The 21,382-nt window shown below is 48.3% G+C and overlaps 1 protein-coding gene across 1 annotated transcript in view; it reads right to left on the reverse strand.

Moving 5' to 3' along the window:
* Positions 1 to 20,629, reverse strand: part of KIF26B (kinesin family member 26B) — a 415,238-nt gene extending 394,609 nt beyond the window's left edge. Inside the window, exons 1-2 of the mRNA XM_084791649.1 lie at positions 18,204 to 20,629; positions 17,064 to 17,465 (exon numbers count right to left, since the gene is read on the reverse strand). Coding sequence (XP_084647775.1) covers positions 17,064 to 17,465; positions 18,204 to 18,266 — 465 coding nt within the window. The 5' untranslated portion in view covers positions 18,267 to 20,629. The remainder of the gene's footprint in view (positions 1 to 17,063; positions 17,466 to 18,203) is intronic.
* Positions 20,630 to 21,382: the final 753 nt, after the last annotated feature.

Raw genomic sequence — 21,382 nt, forward strand, 5'->3', positions numbered from 1 at the left:
CCAAAATCAGTGTTTCCTCCCTGGAGCCATTCTGTGCGGTATGACACCCACGCCATACAAACACAGCTAATATACCTGGGAAGTGTCAGACACCACTGAGAGGTGGGTGTTTCAACAGCCCACGAAAGTCTTCCAGTTCAGAAAGGCTCTTCTCTAGAAAAAGGTGGGCAGGAGTCAAGCCGGGGGTGGGGGAGTCCTGAGCTCTGACCTGACTCACTGGTGACGCTGATAAGGGGTATGGAGCCCTCAACAGCGACTGGCTCAAGGTGATGATGCTGTGTCAATGGCGTTGGATATAGGAAATGTTTCTTGGCCCTCACTCCTTTTCTTTCTTTTGCCTATTAAAAAAATTTTAAACAAACCATTCCGTTCCAGTCCTAATAGTCCTTAAAGGGGTGCCACAGAAACAAAGTGGGGGAGTAGCCACCTCCCTGCGGTGTACCCTAGAAACCAGCTGCATAAACACAAGGTGGTGTTAAATAATCAGAGCTTTTTAAAGGCCCATTTGGTTGGACTCCAAAGAAGTCATATGTACAAAATGTGCTGGCAAATTTGAAAAAGTTACTCTGCCATTGAACATATTGCTGTCAAGGACCCAAGAGTTTAATAAATCATTTTTTGGAGTTTACAGCAAAATGTGCAATGTAATTATAGCAATGTATTAGTGACTGTTATTCAGGGAGCCATTTAATGTGCTATGCTCACACAGATTTATTTGCCAGCTCTGTGTTTACTCAGTGCTGCCCAAGGGAAAGTCTTCACACTGTTGTAGGCATACATGAAATAGTTTGCATGGCGCTGAGTCCTGTAGGGCCAGGGTAGCCCGTAGCCCAGGTTATCCCAAGGCAGATGCAGAAGAAGGAGCTGTCAAGCTCCTCCCCAGAAGGTAAATGGAATTTTTTTTTTTTAAAGACAGAGTGATCCTGTACCCTTTACAGGTACTTCTCTGGCTCCAGCTCTGAAATGCCCCTTTGTCCTCCCCAAGGACTGTGATGAGAGTAAAAAAAAGGGGGGGGCAGTAACTAATGGGCGGAGGACACATGACAATGCAGCAAGAAGTGCAAGGACCACCCAGCCCACTTCCTGTCCCCTGCCGGATCTTGGCCTTTGCATCTGACTCAGCTGAATTTCCCCATCCGTCAAGTAGGGATGGTGAAGTGCCTGCCTTACCGGGTGGCTGTGAGAGATTTGCTCATAATGCACTCAGATGGATCTGCCATTAGCTCAGTAGGTGTTAACTCCCATGAGCCACTGCTGCATGGCCAGGCAGGTCACAGGAGCATCTCTTCTCTGGATAGGGGCTGCTCTCTGAAGCTGATGTCCAGGCTGAGTGTTTGCTGAGCTGCTTTCCAGCTTCATACAGTGTTCTCCACCTCAGTTTCCTCACTGTCACAGGTATTAGTGGTTGTTCCCAAGCAAATTTTGTCTGGCACATAGCAGGCACCCATTAAATATGAGCATCCAACTCCTGTCCCAAATTGCCATGTTATAGAAAAGTTAAGTTCATTTTCGCTCTCTACTCTGGGAGTCTCTCTATTCAGTCAACACCTACTTCACTCTGTCACAGCCTCTAAGGAGGCTTCTGAGGCACCATCCTCAGGCACCAGCGGTGACTGAAAACAAGAGTCCAGTACACAACACCAGAAACTTAAAGTGTTGGTTCAAATTAACACAACACAGTGACTCTGCCCTGCGTAAGAAAGATTAAAAAGGATTAGAAGTCCATGACCTACTAAAAACACGCCAGCGTGTGTTTTTCAGCAGAACCCAGAACACTGCTCTCTTTCTTTTAACGCCTGTGGGTCAACTGCCCTTCTGTCCCTATCCACTGGGCCTGTGTTTCTTTGTCCTTCACGGTGTAAATGTTGTGTGTCCAACTTGGTACTGGTGACAAAGGCTCAGGCCTATGTGGTTTCTCCCAGCCTGCTGGGTGCTGGGTACAGACACTGTGGTGAATGGAGTTTGGGGGCAGGGGAGCAGCTACTATAGCTGAACTGTTACCCCTCTTTTTGTGGGGTTAGGGATTGAACCTAGGGCCTCATGCATGGGAGGCAATCACTCTAAAAGTGGCCTATTCCCCCAGCGCATTCCCCACTTTCTTAAAGCACCTCTATAAGGGATGCGGCCTCTGCCTGTGCAGTGGAGAGGGATGGCTTCCGATTGTAAAACTGAAGCTAAAAATGCACTTGGGAGTTAGTGATGCATCTCATGACCTGAGATCAGAAATGCCTTGAGGCTCTGCAGGAACCTTAGGGCATTCACCATTGGCCAACATAAAGTGTCTGAGGGTCAATTTTTCCCACCTGCTTCATGCTCAGCATTGGAAGACTCAAAGGCGGATGTGGAATTCTCTTCTGCCTTCCAGACCCTTCGGAGTCTAAAGTGTCCAATGGGAGAGAGGTCTCCTTGCTCTTCCGGACTCCTCTGCACCATCTAGGATGCTACCGTGTGATACCATAGGACAGAGACAGTGCAGAGGAAATGAGAGCAACCACAAGCACAACCTGGGGGGGTCTGTGTGGGCAGGTGACAAAAAAAACCACAAAGATTAATGTCAAGAGCATGATGAAGCCCTCTGTCTTCGTCAGTGTCCTGTTGCTATAAAGAGACACCATGGCCAAGGCAGCTCTTATAAAAGAAAGCGCTTCACTGGAGGCTTGCTTAGTTTCAGAGGTATAGACCATTGTCATCATGTGGGGTACAGGTGGCACACAGGCAGACAGGGTGCTGGGGAAATAACTGAGAGCTACTCCTGATCCTTCGGCAGCAGGAAGATTAAGTGACACTTGGCCCGGCTCCAGCTTTTGAAAACTCAAAGCCCACTCCTAGTGACACGCGTCCTCCAACATGGCCACACCTCCAAATCCTTCTCAAGCAGTGCCACCCCCCATGGCTAAGCATCCCAGTATATGAGCCTACGAGGATCATTCTTATTCACACCACCACACTCTCACAGAGGAAATTCAGGCCCTCATAGAAGAGACTCTAAAGAGCAAGCCAGTCTTTTCCACAATGAGAAAGAACATAGAAGAAGGCAAAAAAAAAAAAAGGGGGGGGGGAGAGACTGTGAAGCAAAGATCAGCCTTGAGCAGGCAAAGTTCCTCTGGTGTTCTGAGAACTGAAAGAAACGAATGGCCCTGCGCACTGTCAGCTACCCAGCTCACAGGACCGGCAACGATAAGCTTGCTCTTTGGAGTGCCTAGGAGCTATTTCTGCACGCCTCCAGCAAGCATCCCTGCATCCCTGCATCCCTGCATCCCTGCATCCCTGCATCCCTGCACCCCTGCACCCCTGCATCCCTTCCCTCTGCAAGGGGCAAAGTGATGATGAGAGCAAACAAGCATGGAGAGGAGTAACTCCCGAAGGCGCCCGACAGTCAGCTCACAGAAAGCTGGCTCTGCCGTGGAGAAGGCAGCCGCCTGCTTCCACAGCTTTCTCACTGGTGACCAGGACGCCTTGTCAATAAGCCAGCACCGATGTCCAGGACATCACCTCCACCTCCTTAGGTCACCAGCCAACCGTTTCCCCTCACCCAGCAATGGCTTCCTTCCCCGGCAGTGGACGGCAATCATTTGTTTTGTTCAGCTTTTTCTTCATCAAAAATCCTTTGGAGAATTCAAACATTCAAAAAGGAATCAATAAGTACTGCACAGACAGAACTCTAAACAAAGCAAGAAGCTGACGGCTAGCTAGTGACATGCACGGTGCAGGTCAGGACACAGATGCACGTGCACTAAACATCAGCAGAAACAAATTCTGTGCAATCTACCATGGAGACTCAGAAGCCCGTGGACTTCCACATGGCCATGCAAGCTCCGTAAGCCTCCGTTAAGCTGCCGTCTCCTTCCCACCCACCATAAAGGGCATGACTGGGACCACTGGACAGCACAAGCACCCTATTAAAAGATAAATGAACTCCCACACAGAGCCCACAACCCCTCAGTCTCCTTCCCCCGGTGGATGCCCCATGCAGGAAGCAGAAGGCCCAATCAGGCATATTAAAACCAGGCCTTTGTATTGAGTTTACCACCCTGGCTTTACAAAAAAATTAAAAATGCTCATAAAGCCATCACAGGCCAACCTGCAGCTGCCACTGGCTTCCTCCCTCAGCCTGTGTGACAGCCATCCTCGGATGAATGCACTTTTAACTGCACGGCTCACTTTATTAGCTGCCTTGACCTCCAATAAAACCTTCAGCCTAACAGTATCTGAAGCCTGAGACAGGATATTCACTGACTCACCAACCTCTTTGCTCCCTTCAGGGCTCTGAAAGCAACATACACACACACACACACACACACACACACACACACACACACACACACACACCTACACACACACACACACACACCTATACACACACACACACACATCTCACATCCATACCACAAACACTACACACACACCTCATATCCACACCACATACACACCCAAATACACACAAGTCGCATACACCCCACACACATACACTTATCTCAGATCCATACTACTACATACATCACACAGACACACACACACACACACAGACACTTCACACATATATATACTACATATGCCATATACACATCTCACATATATATTACATATAACATCCACACATCTCGCACACACAACCATGTACACATACACAACAAACACATATATGAGACATGTGCATACCAAGGCACACATAGGCACACATAACACACACACACACAAGCACACATCCCACATATAACCTGTTGCAAAGCACCCTGGAAGTTGAAGACCTAATTGCATCAATAAATTTAGAGGCAAAGGAGAGGGAGTAATTCAGAGTCCAGCAGCTGAGGGCAGAATCCACTAAAGGTATGAGGAGGGTCAGTGACACACAGCCCAGAGAACTGAGCAAGAGTCTGTCCCTGGATGCTCTGCAAAAGATGCCATGGAAGGATAGGGAGTGACACCGGGCATTTGCCCAGCTCCTCTGCCCTAGGATGATCTCAACTCTACCCTAAGATCCCAGCATGCTTTGGGCTCACAAAAGCCAAATGAAGCTCTGTTTTTAATATCATGGCCCCTCAGCTGTGTCTGGATGAAAACTCAGACCCAGCAGGCAGCTAGCTGCACTGTCCTTTCCCCAGACTGCAGCACAAAATGTGACAGGATCCTTAAGGGACGCACTTGGGTGTGGAGGATGTAAATATGCAAATATTGATTTAAACAGTGGTGGCATGTCTAGACCTTTGAAGATGCAAACAGAAGACGGGGAAATCAAGGGAGGAGAAAATCCTAGGCAAAAGAGCTTTTAATTTAATGATAATTCCAATGTTTGGAGTCCTCGTGTTCATTCATAAATTACCAAGAGAGACAAAAAAACAAAAACAAAAACCTCCCCTCACATTATTTCTAAATCCTAATCAATAGGGAAGATACTCTTAACAATTGATAATCCCTAAGGCTGTACTTTCCCTCAAGTACTCCTTACCACATTGATCTCTTAACTATCTTTTTTATTGCCTACGTTTATTTTGTTTACAGGCACAGAGGAAACAGCGAACGGCCTTATTAAAACACACAAGGGTCAAGTATGACAGCACACATCTGTTGTCGGAGGCAGTAGCAGGAAGATTACCAAGCCTCATCTACATTGCAAGTTCCAAGCCAGTCAGGGCTACACAGCAAGACCCTAAAAAAACAAAAAACAAGGGCTGGAGAGATGGCTCAGAGGTTAAGAGCACTGTCTGCTCTTCCAAGGGTCCTGAGTTCAATTCCCAGCAACCATCTGGTGGCTCACAGCCATCTACAATGAGATCTGGTGCCCTCTACTAGCATGTAGTTGTACATGCAGACACAACACTGTATACATAATAAATAAGTCTTTAACAACAACTTTTAAAAAGAGAAAAGAAAAAGAAAAAAACAGGCAAGACAGGGCCAGGGACAAGCCACCAGTGGTAGAGTGTGTGCTCAGCATATATGAGGCCCTGAGCTCCAGGCCTCACACCAAAAGAAACAGGAGAACCACACCAATCTCTGGACACCTTCACCAATGGTAACCTTGAGGCCTGAGTCCCAGGGCATGGCTGCCTGCTATGCAGCTTCAGGCTCTTGGCTTAACCAAAACTCCATCTAAGATTGTGTCAAGCCTACCCTTCTGGAAGGTGAGGGCCAGCGTGGACTTCATAAAGTCCAAGGGCCTCTCTCTAGGTTTGCAGAGACCCGTGGACTTGGGAGTGACTTGGGAGAGAATACCGCTGACTCCCATCTATGGGAGAAATTTGCTCCCCAACGTTCAGAGGTCATGGATTTGATGCCAACACCAAAAGATGGAAGAGGAGAAGAAAAAAAGAGGAAGAGGAAGAAAAGAGAGGCACACAGAGGGTATGGATTAAACGAGAGGCAGAGAGACAGAGTCAGACAGAAAGACATCAAAATATCCCAATGCTAACTATGCTGGGAGTGTTCCTCAGTTACCAGACAGTCCAAGTCACCTAGCCATCTGGGATGGACCAGCCTTGGAACTCACACCACTCACTCCACACACACACACACACACACACACACACACACACACACACACACACATACACACACACACACACACACACACACACACACACACACACACAACTGCACCAGTGTAGGTTATTTTTCTTGAACACTGGTAGTGAGTCTCCAAAATCCCACAAGTTATTCCCTGAATTACCTTTTAGTTAAATAGCCTAACAGTTCTTGGCCACTGCTCTTCTCATTTTTGGCTTCTTGTCACTTAGTGACGAGGTCTCCCATTGCTGTGTGAGGTCACCCCATTGCATGAGTTGGGGGGGCGGGCGGGGAGGCGATGGCCAGTCCTCAAAAGCAGCCATTAGAAATAAGTTGACAGCGTTTCTTAGGCATGCATAGCAAGCTGCTCATAACAGCTGATTGAAGGATAGAATTACACCACACACACATACACACACACACACACACACACACACACACGTGTGCAGGCATGCCTCAACACCCTAAACTACTGTGTTAGCCTGGAAGGAAAACTTCTTCCATTAAGCAATTACAAATCTCAGACATCACTCAAATGAGATAAAAGAACCATTAGGCTAAAATCCGTACTTCGAAGAGCAGGTTTCAGCTTTGTTACTCGCAGTTCATGGTTTCAAACAAAATAATTCAAAAACAGCAATGTGTGTGGAAGAAGCATCAAAGGTCTGAGACTCATGTCATGTGGGGAGCTGAAACAGCTTCCAAAACCTTGGCGGTCAGCAACAATACCAAGCAGCGATCAGGATGATTGAAAATAGCACCAACTGCAAACTAGTCCATGACACCCTAGACGCCCTCAGATGCAGTCCTAGCAGAAGCTTGCTCTGCCCAGAGCCTCCCAGTCTGCGACATCCAGAGCATGCCTCCCTTTATATTAGGGTTTACAAGCACCCTGCCTTCCTTGTCCACTCAGACTCACAGCTGCCACCAGTGTGGAAAATGCTGCCAAGTGGGGGAAGGTACCGTCTCTATTTCCAGCCGTCTTCACAGGGTCTGGCTGGAATCAATGCGACAGAATCAGCAAAGTAGAACTGTAAAGAAAACTGTCTGAGAAAGATAAAACTGGATGGGAAAACAGATAAGCCGAATTCCTGGTGCCGCGCAGATCTGCACACGGCATGCGCAGTCACTGGAGGGGACCTGTTCTCCTTCATTCACCAGGGTCTGAAATGCCAGAAGCCACTCTTGGGCTTCTCCCTGGGGGGCGCAGAGCCGGGAGCTCTCAGGGAGGGATTTCCATCTGTGACAAAGACTCCCAATCCATATTCATGGCAACTGGGCTGAAAGGAGTAGCCACCTTCACCCAACAGAGCACCTGAAATGTTCTGGGGGAGACAGACACCTACAGGATGATGAGTACTTATGAGAGGTTTTGTTGACTTGGAGATGGAGAGATGGAAAAAAGAGCCGACTGGCTCCATTTTCTCCAGTGCTGTTTCTCTTTTCTCCATTTTGGTATCAGGCCATTAGCAACAGAAGGGAAAGAGGGAGAGAGGTTGGAAGGAGATTGGTTTTCACTGTATCCAACTCTTCCTCCAAAGTCACAGGAGTAGAGAGACAAAGTGATGGTCAGTATTACCTCACAATCACTTGACCCTCACTGCAACCTATCAATACACTATTGTGCAATATTGCCAAGGTCAAAAGAACCAAGTAGCTTGCCCCTGGTCACAGCTAAGTGAGGCTGGTTTTTTTCCTGGGCCTGGTGATCTCAGGTCTTCCTTTTAATGTATAAGAGCATCAGGAACGGCATCTCTTATAACCGCCCAGTGGGGCCTCAGATATCACCAGCTCTCTGCCCACTATTGGACACACTGACATGGACAATCTTTCTCCAAGATGGCAGAAATTGTTCAAGCCAAGATTTCCAATAACCACCTTGTTGGAAAGTTCGGTGGACTTTAAAACTCCACGGATCCTTCAGTCCTTGACTCCTTAATTCCTCCAAAGCTCCCGGCATACCACCATCCTGGTCCCTAAACTCCTACTGTTTAGTTTCCATGATGCCTTGTGTTGTTGTTGTTGTTGTTGTTGTTGTTGTTGTTGTTGTTCCTCCTCCTCCTCCTCCTCCTCCTCTTCTTCTTCTTCTTCTTCTTCTTCTTCTTCTTCTTCTTCTTCTTCTTCTTTATTCTCCCTCTTTTCTGACCTGGTCTTCCTTCCGAATCCCTTGAGCTTCCTGTCCCTTCAATGCCAATGCTTATGTCTCATGCTTAATTTGCTACTGTGCCCACCTCACATACACGGAGATCACATCATCTGGACATTCCAGAGCCTTCCACATGGTGGCAACTCTTAGGTCTGCGTCTCCACCTCCAAACCCACCTGAAAGACCCCAGATGTACCCACTGGTCCCCTGAACCTCAAGCTCTAGAGAACTCAAACTAGTTCTGTTATACTTGGCCGTCCCCACCCCCGACAGCAAAACCCCTGAACCTGTCTGCACCAGATGCTTGGAAACTGGATACTTCCTGTCCTTACATCGGCACCCATCCATCAGAGATTTCTGCTAACAATCTGTCAGGTCTTCCCTGACATTTCATTCATATTGCTATCACTTCAGCTCAGTCTGCAAATGTCATCCCCACCACTGTGAGGGACCCCCTACTGGGACTCCAGGACACTGTCTAAATACAGCCTCCCTCACAATACATACCTGATAGTTCAGTCCCTTCCTGGATACCTTCCAGTGACTTCCCACTGTTACAGAGAAAGTCCTGACTCTTTCTCACAGATCCCCCATTCCCACCCTAACACCACTTCAGACTGTTTCACACACACACACACACACACACACACACACACACACACACACGAGAGAGAGAGAGAGAGAGAGAGAGAGAGAGAGAGAGAGAGAGAGAGAGAGAGAGAGAAAGAGAACGATCACACCCTTCCCTCTGCCTGGAACAGCTCTGCTTCAGTTTGCTCCTATCCAACTCTTTCTAACGTTGTCTCTACCCCATCCCCTAAGCTCCCTGTGCAGCTCAGCTCCTGTTCTTGATATGCCACAGAGTGACTCTCACGGTGTCTGTTTCCAACCAAAAACTACGTATTGCTCCAGGCAGGAATTTTAATATTTTTCATATTTTATTTATAATATTCTGTAATCCTATTCTGGTACAAGACTGAGAATCAGAAATGAATATCAAATAAAAACAATAAATAATATGTTATCAAATTGACTCCAGTGGCATTTTTTAATGCATGGTGACTGACTGGATAGGTTTTATAGCAGGAACTTACAGAAAGCTCATCACCAGGAAGTCAATGATGATAATTTGCACTAAAAGTACTTGGTAGGTTATACCTGCTCTTTAGTTTAAAAAATAAAATAAAATAAAAATAGGGCTGGAGAGGTGGTTCAGAGGTTAAGAGCACTGGCTGCTCTTCCAAAGGTCCTGGGTTCAATTCCCAGCAACCACATGGTGGCTCACAACCACCTATGATGAGATCTGGTGCCCTCTTCTGGCCTGCAGGTGTACATGCAGACAAAACCTTGTACACATAATAAGTAAATACATCTTTAAAATTTAAATATATAAATAAAAATAAACTAAAGAGGAGCTAGGGAGATGGTTCAGTTGGTAAAATGCTGCCACACAAGCACCCACATAAAACATCTAGACATGGTGGCGAGTGGCTGTGATATCAGGCCTGGGGAGGCAGAGTCAGGGGGAGCTATGGGGTTTGCTGGCCAGTGGCAGTAGAGCAGAGGTGGTGAACTTTAGACTAAGAGACCCTGGCTCAAAAATAAAGCTGGAGAGAAGCTAAGGAAGACACCCAGCATTGACCTTGACCTGTGATCCTCACCCACACATGGACACAACACAAAGCATGAAATGAAACGGAAACTTCTGAGGAATAACTGTTTGTAAGGTGCTGAGATTGTAGGCATACATCTGTAGTTACAGAGTCTTTAGTATTTATGTGTCTGGCCCATTGGGAGATCTTCTGGGTATATAATAAACAGCACAGATCATAAAGACCTCTCTAGTCAGTTTTTCCCAAACCTATTGAAACACCCATTTCCCCCCCCCCCCACACTGATTAAAGACACTACTACTATCCTCAGCCAAATTTTCAGTTGTCCTCAGGTGCATTCCTGTATTTTAGTTTATTTTTTTTCAAGACAGGGTTTCTCTGTGTAGCCATGGCTGTCCTGGAACTTGCTTTGTAGACCAGGCTGGCCTAGAACTCACAGCAATCTGCCTGCCTTTGCAGGCTGTGGTTAAAGGCGTGCACCACCATGCCCGGCCCTCCCTGCTACTCAGATCCCCAAAGATTACAAGGCGGTGGTATAGGGTCTTCTATTCCTTTTCAGTAACATTTCACCATTCTCTCACAGGCACCTTTTCTTTCCTTATAACCTGTTGAATGTTCCTGTTGGGTCAAGGAACTCCATGAAGAATGGACACTCAGTTGATCTTTTTCACTTCCAGGCACCAGTTTGAAGGAGCCCATCTTTACATACACTAGTAGAGGTGTCAAAGGATGGGCTACATCTGTGTCCTAATTTATGTTTAGAATATTTATCAAAATATGTCAGTTTGTATCTACCCTGCTTCCGGCTGTTGTCTTTGGACCTTCTCCAGAACCCTTCCTGAGAAAACTGGCCTCTGAATCCCAAGCAGAAAAGGTATCTATTGCATAGGAATTCTCTTTACCTTCTTAATTAGTTTTTTTTTCCTTGTTGTTTTTGAAAAAGTGTTTCGTTTAGCCTGGGTTGGTCTTGAACTCACTAGGCAGCTAAGAGATATCCCTACCAAACATGCTGCAAAGCTTTTTTCTTTTTTTTTTAATAATTAAAATGGTGCAGAATTGGTACACAGAAACAGAAAAATATTCAAGCAGATCAACAAGGTGCAAGCAGAGCCGTGGAGGTCACTTCTCCAAGGCCACTATGTGCCAACTGAAAGAGTTCCTCAGGACCTTGACAGAGTTGTCTATCTCCATCTTCCTGGTCCCCAAGGATGAAGTTGCCGTCTGCAAGCCCAGAAAACCTTAACATTCCCAAGCAGCAATTCCATGCTTATTATTCTAACACTAACCTTCAAGGTCTGTAGGAGAGAAACGAGCTTGGCTTCCCCTATTCTCTGTGTGTCCTGTGCATGTGGGTGCATGTGTACATGCATGTTCGCGTGTGTGTGTGTGTGTGTGTGTGTGTGTGTGTGTGTGTGTGTGACTGACTATAATAGCCACAATAATCACCTATAACTCCAAGGCAAAGACATCAGACATGGAGACACCTGTCAGTCATCCATCATTGCCCTCACCATCACATTATTAGCTGATGACTGCCACACTCTGCGACTTGACACCAAAGAGCAACTGACCTAAATTTTAACTGGCTTAATCATTCCAAACACTCCAAACATTCCAAACTACCAGCCTCAGCCATTTGGGGGAAAAAAATCACATTTCTAATACAATAATCTTGTCTAGAAAGGGTGGGGAAGAAACGATTACCAGTCGGGGAGTTTTCCAAATGCACTAAGTCACTTCAATAAACTGGAGTTGGTCCCACACTTTAAAATCCAGCAGAGTGCAATGTAGCTGAGGAAGCGATTGCTGTTCATCTGTCTCCACTGGGGATGTTTTTATAAACTCTGGAGACAAAGGTTTTAAATGATAAATGCTGCAGGACGTTTTCATCAGTGCAGCTATGTGTCAGCTGTTCTCTTCTTTCGAAGAGCCCGAGGACAAGGAAGGCCTCTGTGAAATGCTGTCTCCCAGAGATGGCATGGCCATTACAGCCATGAACACAGGGCAGCTGTGGTTCCCTGCACAGGGCCTGTACAAGACTAAGATGGTCCAAATCCAGGCATCAGTGTGGCAATGATTCAAGGCTCCACGCCATCCTGGGAGCTGTTGGCAGAGGACAGTGGCTGAGGAAGGGAGAGTCATCCTTTGCTCTCTTTCAAGAATGTGGCCACTGGTGGGTTTCCATGTCCTGGTGGATGGCTCCACACCCATGTACATATGGGCATCACTGACTAGACTTCGTGGTTGTCAAAAAATGAAAGAGGGTATGGGACTACGTTGGGGAGAAGAAAGGAGTTGAGTGGTAATGGGACACAAATATGGACATCTTTAACTGTATACATGTATGAAATTCTTAAAAATAAGAAAAACATTTGCATGTATATCTATGTACCGTTGGCATGTTTCATGCCCACAGAGGCCAGAAGAGGGTTGGGGGCCCTGGAACTGGAGTTGCAGAGAGTCGTGAGCCATCATGAGGGAGCTGAAAATTGAACTCCTGTCCTTTGGAAGAGCAGCCAGTCCTCTTAAACACAGAGCCATCGCGCCAGCCCCCAGTAAGGAAACATTTTTTAAATACCTTCAAAATGAAAAGGATTCTAAAGAAGCTTTTTAAAGATGTCTTCTTAGATTAAGAGAAATTTGTCTGGAATTCCTTCATAATTAGTAAATATTTTAAATGTAAAGCCTGTTCTATCTATGCAGTCTAGCACAATGGCTTTGGGGGAGACTTTTTAAATAGAGTTATTTTTCATACTCCTTCCTCTTTTAGAAGTGGTAAAATACAGAAATATTTATTTATATCTCCCCAAGTCTAGACTCCTGTGGGCTCTGGCTATTTAGAGGCCACGTTTGGTGCTTTTAACCCCTGACACACATTCTTTTCTTTCATCTCTGTGAGCCCTGGTCACCCTTCTCTGGATGTCTGGTTAATCTTGCTGATACTTCTGGGGCATACATGGACTCAGAATATGTGACTGAGAGGGAAAAAAAAAAAAAGAACCAGATAGGACCGTGGTTCTGGACTTTTCTTTTACATGAGAGATCTTTCTTTCTTGGTATGGAAATGAGCAGATGTCAGATAGCACTAGCCCGACCTGGAGCATTCCTGCTTACTCCAGGGAATTCCCTCAGGCTGATGTTTCGTGGGATTTCCACAGTCAATTCAAAAGTTCCGTCACAGCTATCAGAATGATCTAGGTTAGCTCAGAAAAGGAGAGATTCATTCCTTGGCCTCTCTTTCTGGCTCAGTGCCTTGACTGTCTATAAAACAGGAAAGACACTCTTGCCACAACTCAGGAAATGTTTTCCATTTACACAGTGAAACAGAACAGCAGGGGTAGGGGGGGTAGGGGGTAGGGGAAAGGACAATCCTCGTCTAAAGTCCCAACACTCTCCCATAACTCACTCCAGTTTTATCTGAGCACTTCCACTTAACCAATGCTAAAAGAGAAAGGACATAAACTGGCAAGCACTGGTAGTAAAAAGCCAACCAGAAGGCTTTCCGGCCTGACACCAGGATCACACATCTTCTTGCTCAGGTGAGTTGCTATTAAGAGGATGAGTTCAGAACAGAGCTTTGACACTCCCAGGGTCTTGAGATAATCAGCGACAGTCTGTTGTATGGCTGCATCTTCCTCTCCGGATCTCCTCTCTAGAATACTCAAATTAGTACCATCACCATCTTTCGCTCTACACTTCCTGCCTCTGTCAACAGTATCACCACCAACCCCATCACCCAGATATGTCCAAGTCACATAATGGTCTAACATGAAGAACATATGTCTACCCTGAAGCCCAGAAGCCCAGTCTTCCAGGGGTCACAAGACTCAGGTGGTAACTCTTGAAGCACCAGAGCCAGTCTTCAATTTGAGAGGTCAACCAGATGTCCCTGTAGGGACTATCCAATACTTCATCACCTCTCCTCACTCAATTGTCCCCAAAATAAACTGACAGGAACTCAACAGAGCCTGCTACCTGCGAAGGAGCACAGCGAGGGAAGGCACATGACAGCACAGTGATGAAGAAGTGAACTCATCAAATTAGAGCCTGAAGGTGGGCAGCACCTTCAACAAAACCCTCAAATTCTATAAACCATAAATCTCAAGGACATTGTCTATTAGATAAATGTCAATTTTGTATCTTTCTCTGAAGAATGGAAGCACTTTTCAAACATTGCTGTGTGACACTCCAACAATCTGAATCACTGTTTGTTTGTTTTTTTCATGGCTGTGTTGTTGGGAACGTTAAAAACTGGATGAAATTCTAAAGAATTAATGAAAAGTGTTGTGTTGAAAATGAGAAATTGACCTACTACTAAATTGTAAGATAAATTAGTGGCGCAAAAAGAATCAAAACCAAATCCACTCTGAAGTAACATATGTCAGGACATACTTTTCTGCCTTTACCTCTGACTATGTAGAAGGCTTTTCATACCACCTAATACGGCTTAATACCCTATTTGTGAAAGTATTCCCCAAATACGGTTAAGCATCTTAAGTGAATTATGCAGATGATTTTTGCTAATTATCCCTCAAAAAAAAAACCATGTCTTTATCTTTCCAGACTCTTGTTCTCTGGGACAAATTATATGTTGGGGTCACAAAGACATCCCTTGTTCTTCTGAAACTTAACTCTTTCAGTGCCTGCAGGCTACAGAGGTTTCCACTCATGAATCACCACTCATGCGTTGTACTCATAAATCTAGCACTAGGAAGAAGGAATGCCTCGTTTCCAATGGACAGGGCCCATGCTGCTTAGGACATCAGAGACCAGGTGGCACTTGTTTGATTAAAACACTGCAAAGATTAAAGATGTTGTGGAAATTGCATCCAAGTAGAAGGTGACAATGCTTAACATATACACACATCCCTAAAGTTATTGTTCCCAAAGACAGTCAGTAGGTAGTTAAACTTAAGGTGCCATATTTCACTTACTAGCAGAGTTGACCCAAAATGTCCTTATTCCTGGCTAAATCCTCCGTGCTTCCTTGTTCCTAATGCTATGTCTTCATGCAACTCTGGTAATTCTGTATGTTGTTCAAATGTGCCCTGGGTCAGTGCCCACCACCGTGACTCACAACCCACCTCTCTATGCTCCTGGGTCAGTAGAGCACAGAGAGTTGGCACATCCAATACTGCATCTGGAGCCATCCCCTCCCCCTACAATAGGACCAGTTTCACAACATCACTTTTATTTCAGCCAATAAATACAACCGGCGCATATATTGCACTGCCCCCTAAGCAGTGTGAAATGAACTTTCCAGGTGGCTTCAACAAAAACAAAGGCCCAGTCTATCCCACAACCCCGTAAATCACCCGAGCATGCAGCTAAGCTCCAACCTCTGTGTCTTCCTGTCCATGTTCCTTCACCTCTTCCCTTTTTAAGACAAGAGCTGGTGCTTCTTTACTTTTGCACAAGAGGGGTGTTCAAACAATAACACAAAGAACCCCTGTGAGCGCATGACCTCAGGAATGTTCTGAGACAATTTTGGTGCCCTACGAGTTATTAGGACTATAAGTATCAGCTACTGTCACATCTCAAACACCAGGGTCTCTCAAATGTGTATCAATCAGGTCTCTGCCACCAGTTCTTTCCAACACTCAACACATACGTGAATGCATGGTAGACTGTGGGTCCATCTGTGGACAAGGACAGCCTCCACATGGGCCTGCCTGCTGTCTTCCGACTATACTTTGAACTGGGTGGGAAATTGGGAAATATTGATTAAAACACACACACACACACACACACACACACACACACACAAATAAAATAAGTCTGTGATTAGGAAAATGTGTTAAACCAGGACAGTGTAGCATACAAGGCTGAGAAATGCCCCTCACCCTGAGATTTACTCTTGGGGTGTCCTGGATGATTAACGGTAGAACTACAAGAATGCCAAACTGACAATAGCCCAGAGTTAATTATTCTTGAGATAAGTTCTAGATTTATAAAACCAATTCTCCTGGTGGTGATTTTTCACATTTAAAATTTTACAGCAGCCTGTGGGTGACTGTGTATTGAACATGTGTGTGTGTGTGTGTGTGTGTGTGTGTGTGTGTGTGTGTGTGTGTAGATGAGGCAAGCAGATGCAGTTACTCTTAAATTCTGCTATTCACAAATCAAATATTTCATTTCAAAAGTCACAGAAAAATAAACCAGAAAATGCCATTGTACAGTGTCGGCAACCCCCACAGCCATCACTGTTTTCTTGATGTTTCTCTCTAACCACTGATTTAAAACTCTTTGAAGTGGAAGAGTAAATATTATCATGTGATAGTACTTGGACTCAACTGTGCAAATACAACTGCATTGTGTTCCGCTATGGGGGGCTCCCGATCGGTCACACCTCGAAGACAGGGTTGCTATGGAGAAACCAATGTGCTTATTAAATAAGCCCAGGGACAGGTCAGGATGTAGCTCAGCTCTAACCACCTCTAGCCACCTCTTAATCCTCCTCACGTAGACACATGGAGTGTTAAGGAGAAAATGCTGGGTTTTGGATAATGTGTTTCTGTGATAGAGAGAAGGTGGGGCTACAAATAAACCATGGGAACCCGCAACTCCCAGCAGCTGGTTGTTACTGCCCCCTTTAGCATGCTGTCGCAGGATGGATCACAGAGTGGGTAGGGAGAACAGTAGGGCAAACCCGCTGGCGGGGGACACAGGGGGTCGGGGGGACGAGTCTCCCCCTGCGCCTGGAGGCCCTGTGCTGAGCTAGGGGCCTTAAACCCGAGAGCCCCAAGGCAGCATCCTAAGGTGGGGCGCAGTTCATGGCAGAGCACCCCGCGGTGGCTCACCTTGCCCGGGAGGGGTCCCGGCAGCAGCAGCTTGAGAGCCTGCCTCTTCAGCTCCACCAAGCGGGCGTTGCAGTTTTCGCACCAGACACCGCGGTCGGAGCCGGGGGAGGAGCCGCCGCCGCTGCCCGAACCCGGGGAGCCGGTGCCGAAGCCCGGCGAGCCGCCCAGGGAGCCTGGCGAGCTGGTACCGATGCCCGGGGACGCGGGACCCGGAGAGCCGGTGAAGGAGCTCGGGGACGAGGTGCCGGAGCCTGGGGATGGGGTGCCCGACGAGCCGAGAGCAGAGCCCGCGCCCTCCGGGGTGGGTCGGCTCCCGGCGCGCGACTCCTCGTACGCCTTGCGGTACCAGCTCTCCGGAGAGAAAGGCGCGGCGGGCTTGGTAGGCGAGCACACTTCGTTCACCTGCGGGAGAGACGCGGCGTTAGGCCCTGTAGGGCCACCGGTTCCCCGCGCTACGGAGCGCTGGGGGAAGCACCGTCCTGCCCACACTGCTGGGAACCTGCCCTGGCATCTATCTCCATCCCTCAAGTGGCCTGTCCTTAAGCAAGTCCTGTTCCACCCACCCTCGCCAGAATGACCACGCGCAGGTTCCCCTTCCATTCCTCCTGGGGTCAACAGAAGGGTTTGCGGGGTGTGGATGTCCTGCGGCTTCTGAGAGAACACCCAGAAATCCAGCGCCCCGCTCTTTCAAACTCGGTACCCACCCCCAGCAAGAGCCTAGGTACACAATCCTGGAACACCCTATCCCAAGGGTAGGTGACTGTGACTTCTGGGTGTTTACTCATTCGGGGTACAGTCCTCTGGGTCCCGCGGGTAAAAGAAAGGGGCTCCCATCTCCGCGGCAGCAATCCGAGGGAACCGCAGAGGAATTCCTGGGAAACACTCCCCTTTGGTTTAACTCTGCCTGCAAGTCCCAGAATACTGCAAAAGTTAAGGGAAAGGGAAAGGGAGGAACCCAGGACCGAAGACATTCCTGGAGTCAGGAGAGCTGCAGACCCGCCTCCACGCACCGACAGCTCGGTCGGCCCCGGGAGACGCCGGCTCACTGAGAGATGGGGTCGTGCGCCCGTCGCCGGTTCCAGGGAAGCGGAGGATGTGTCCCTGGGAACGCATCTCCGCGTGGACGCCGCCACAACTTACCCCGTATTTCTTGCCCCTGGTGGAGACCGCAAGCCTCTCTTTATTCGCAGCTACCGAATTCATGGTGGCTCTTCCTGAGGAAAGGGTCTAAATGTTCCCACAAGGCTACATTCAAAAGGCCTGCCAACCCAGAAGGCGTCCTTCCTCGTGGTAGGGGTTGGTCCTCAAGTCAAGATTTCTTAATGGGGGGGGAGGGCGGTTAGGAAGAATAAAAGCAAATGAACCCCAGAAGTGATAGCACCAATTTGCAGGAAGGGTTGGAGCGGCTGATGGTTCTCAAATAATGGGTTTCCTCATCTCTCTGCTCCTGAAGCCAGGCGTCCTCTCTTGGCGGTCACATTCAGATCGCTGGCATTTTCCTCCGCCCGGCCAGCGCGTTCTCCTCCAGCGGGGCCGAGAGGGAAGAGGACGGCGAGGAAGCAGGGCGGCTGCAGGGAAGGTGGGCGAGCCCTCGCCGAGCGGAGCTGGCAGTAGGAACTTGCCTCCTTCCCCGAGCTCTCTAACTGAGTTCAAAGAAATTCTCCCAAAATATAAGGATCTAGACTCGGGGAGGAGCCTCGGCGTGTCGCCGAGCCAATATGCGCCGGCCCGTTTTCTCCTGACAGTTGCGCGCAGGGCAGGGAGAGGGCGGTTGTGCGCGGCCGGAGAGCAGCCCGCGGTCAGGACGCGTGTGTGCGCCCGGGCGCAGCGCGGAGCCTAGGGAACCGCCGCCCCGCCGCCTCGGAGCCCGCCCGGCCGCCGCCGCCGCCGCCGCCTCGCCCGCCACGATCCATTTACCGCCCGGCGCTCGGGCCTGGCATCGCCAGGCGCAGCCGGGGCGGGGGTGGGGTCGTAAATCTGGCTCGGGGCGGGGAAGTTGCTGACGAGGGGCCCGAAGCCGGGGGCTCCGGTGTTATCCACCGCGCAAGCCTGCAGCTCCGAGCCCGCCTAGCTGCGCGGAAACGCGGCGCCCGGCCTCCCCGCCCCCCTCCCTCCCGGGAGCTGGTCTCCTCCTGGCAAGGCGTGCAGGTCTGCCTTTGAAACGCCGTGCAAATGGATTGAGTCACAAACAAGTCCACAAACAGGCCGGGGCCAACCCCCCGCCCTTTGTTCTCCTAGACCTGCTAGGCAAACCTTTCCTTGATTAGCCCTCCTAGCCCCAGCTGGCTAGGGGGTCCCTCCTCCTCTGGACCCAGGTCTGTGTACCCGGAGCCTTCAGCCCCCGCCCGCCCACCGGCCCAAACCCCTGTTAATGGTAGGGAAACCTCCCGAGACCAGCATAGGAGAGCCAAGGACCCAGCGCGCAGCTGCCGGCCTGGGGAAACTGAGGGATTGGCCGCGCCGCACACCTGCGGTAGGACTGCGCGGGCCTGGAGAGGGGGTGTGGCGCTAGCTGTACGAGCCTCTGGGTCGGGGATTGGTCCCCTCGCCCCCTTGCACATTTGCCTGCCAGAACCCGGACCTGTGGGATCTCCAGAACACCCAGCTGTCGTCCGCTGTCTGATTCCCACCCCCCTCCCGGCTCAGCGCACCGGAGCTCGAGTGTGCCGGGCTCCACACGTGGCTGCTCCGGGGTGTCATTTTTCATTTCCCGAGAGGACATTTCTTCTGGTGAGCCGGCAGGTCTATTTTGTTGTGACCTTTAATTAACACCCCGCGAGACGCCTCCTACAGGACTAGCCGGGCGCGGAGATCACGTGTGGTGTAATGGCATCTCGGCACCCCGGAAAGACCTGGCCTAGGGCTAGGCGCGGGCAAGAGAACATTTCGGGCTTCCCTAGTCGCTGTCTTCCTTCTGAAACACGCATGAGGAAAGAGGGGGCAGAAAATTATTATTGAGGTGCTGAAACCCGGGGGCAACGCCCCCATCCCTGTCGGAACCTTTGGTGTCTCCCCTGCACAGCCACCCCCAGCCCAGCGCCCTCTGCAGCCTGTGCACCCGGAATATTTCACAGACTCCAAAGCGAGGCAAGAAGGTTAAAATAAAGATGTTGAGAAGACTGTGGAAGTTTCCATTACGTTCATACTTCCATTTTAACGCGATCATATCCGCCGAGGACCTTAGGGGGACAGGTAGCCTCCAGGCAGCAAGTGCGGGCTACAGCCGCATCTGTATTCTGCCGGGGTGCTGCGGAAAATATCGTCGCCATTAGCTACGCTCGGCTTATCAGCCCCAAAGCAGCATGTGGCCAGGTGAAATGGACGAGCTCATGAAGCCCGGAGTGGGAAAGGTGGGGTGTCGAAGAAGAGAGGCATCGCGGAGCTGCGCGATTCGCCCTGAAGAATGATGAGCCCAGAGAGCTGATGTGCATCCCAAAATATCTGCGGTCCACTGAGCGTTTGATGGGCTCGGAGCGCCCTCTGTTGGTAAAATTTTACAGCGGGCGGCTCCTCAAGAGAGTTGACGTTAAAATCCACATACAGTAAAATGCATAACATTCGTGTGTAAAATTCCATGAGTTTCTATAAATAAATATGTATGTATATATGTGTACATATATAAAATCTTGTATAGTCTACTACCAAATTAAGATGTAAATTATCCTCACTGAAAAAAGCCCCCTCCTTCCGTCCCAGGCAGTTTCCACCCGCCCCCATTAACAACTAGCAATCTCTGTTTCAACTTCATCACCACACATCAGTTTTGACTGATCTTGATTTTTTTTTTTTTTTTTTTTTTTTTTGGTCTACGGAATCCGTATGCCTTTTGTGTTTAGCTTAACATGGGTTTGGGGTTTCCTGTTACTCTTTGCATGGGTCTGTTTCCTATTTTGCCGTCTTGCATTCCTCCCTCCCACTTGCCTTTCTTGCTAATTGAATAATGTCTTCATATTCTCTCGTCCTTTGACGGGGTTTCCAGCACTAATGGCTCTCAGATGAATCTTTGACTTAGAATGGGCTGTTCTGAGATAACATCGCAGACTTCACTAAAATGTGCACTTTCAGCAGGCCCAGTTCCATTTTGCTCTGTCCTTTGAGCTAATGATTTAAATCTACACGTTTAAAAAAATCCACAATATGATCATTTAACTTATGTTTTAAACAATCTGTGTTTCTGAGGAACTAGGAAAAAATATGTTCTTGCTAATATTTACCCAGTTTATTGCATGTCTGAATTCTTTTTTTCCACTCTGTAAAAACATTTCAATTGAATTCTTTTCTTTCAGCCTAGAGAACTTCCTTTAGCCTTCCTTCGTTCC

Source organism: Acomys minous (genome assembly GCF_964271855.1).
Source record: "Acomys minous genome assembly, chromosome: 1".
NCBI classification, from domain to species: Eukaryota; Metazoa; Chordata; class Mammalia; order Rodentia; family Muridae; genus Acomys; species Acomys minous.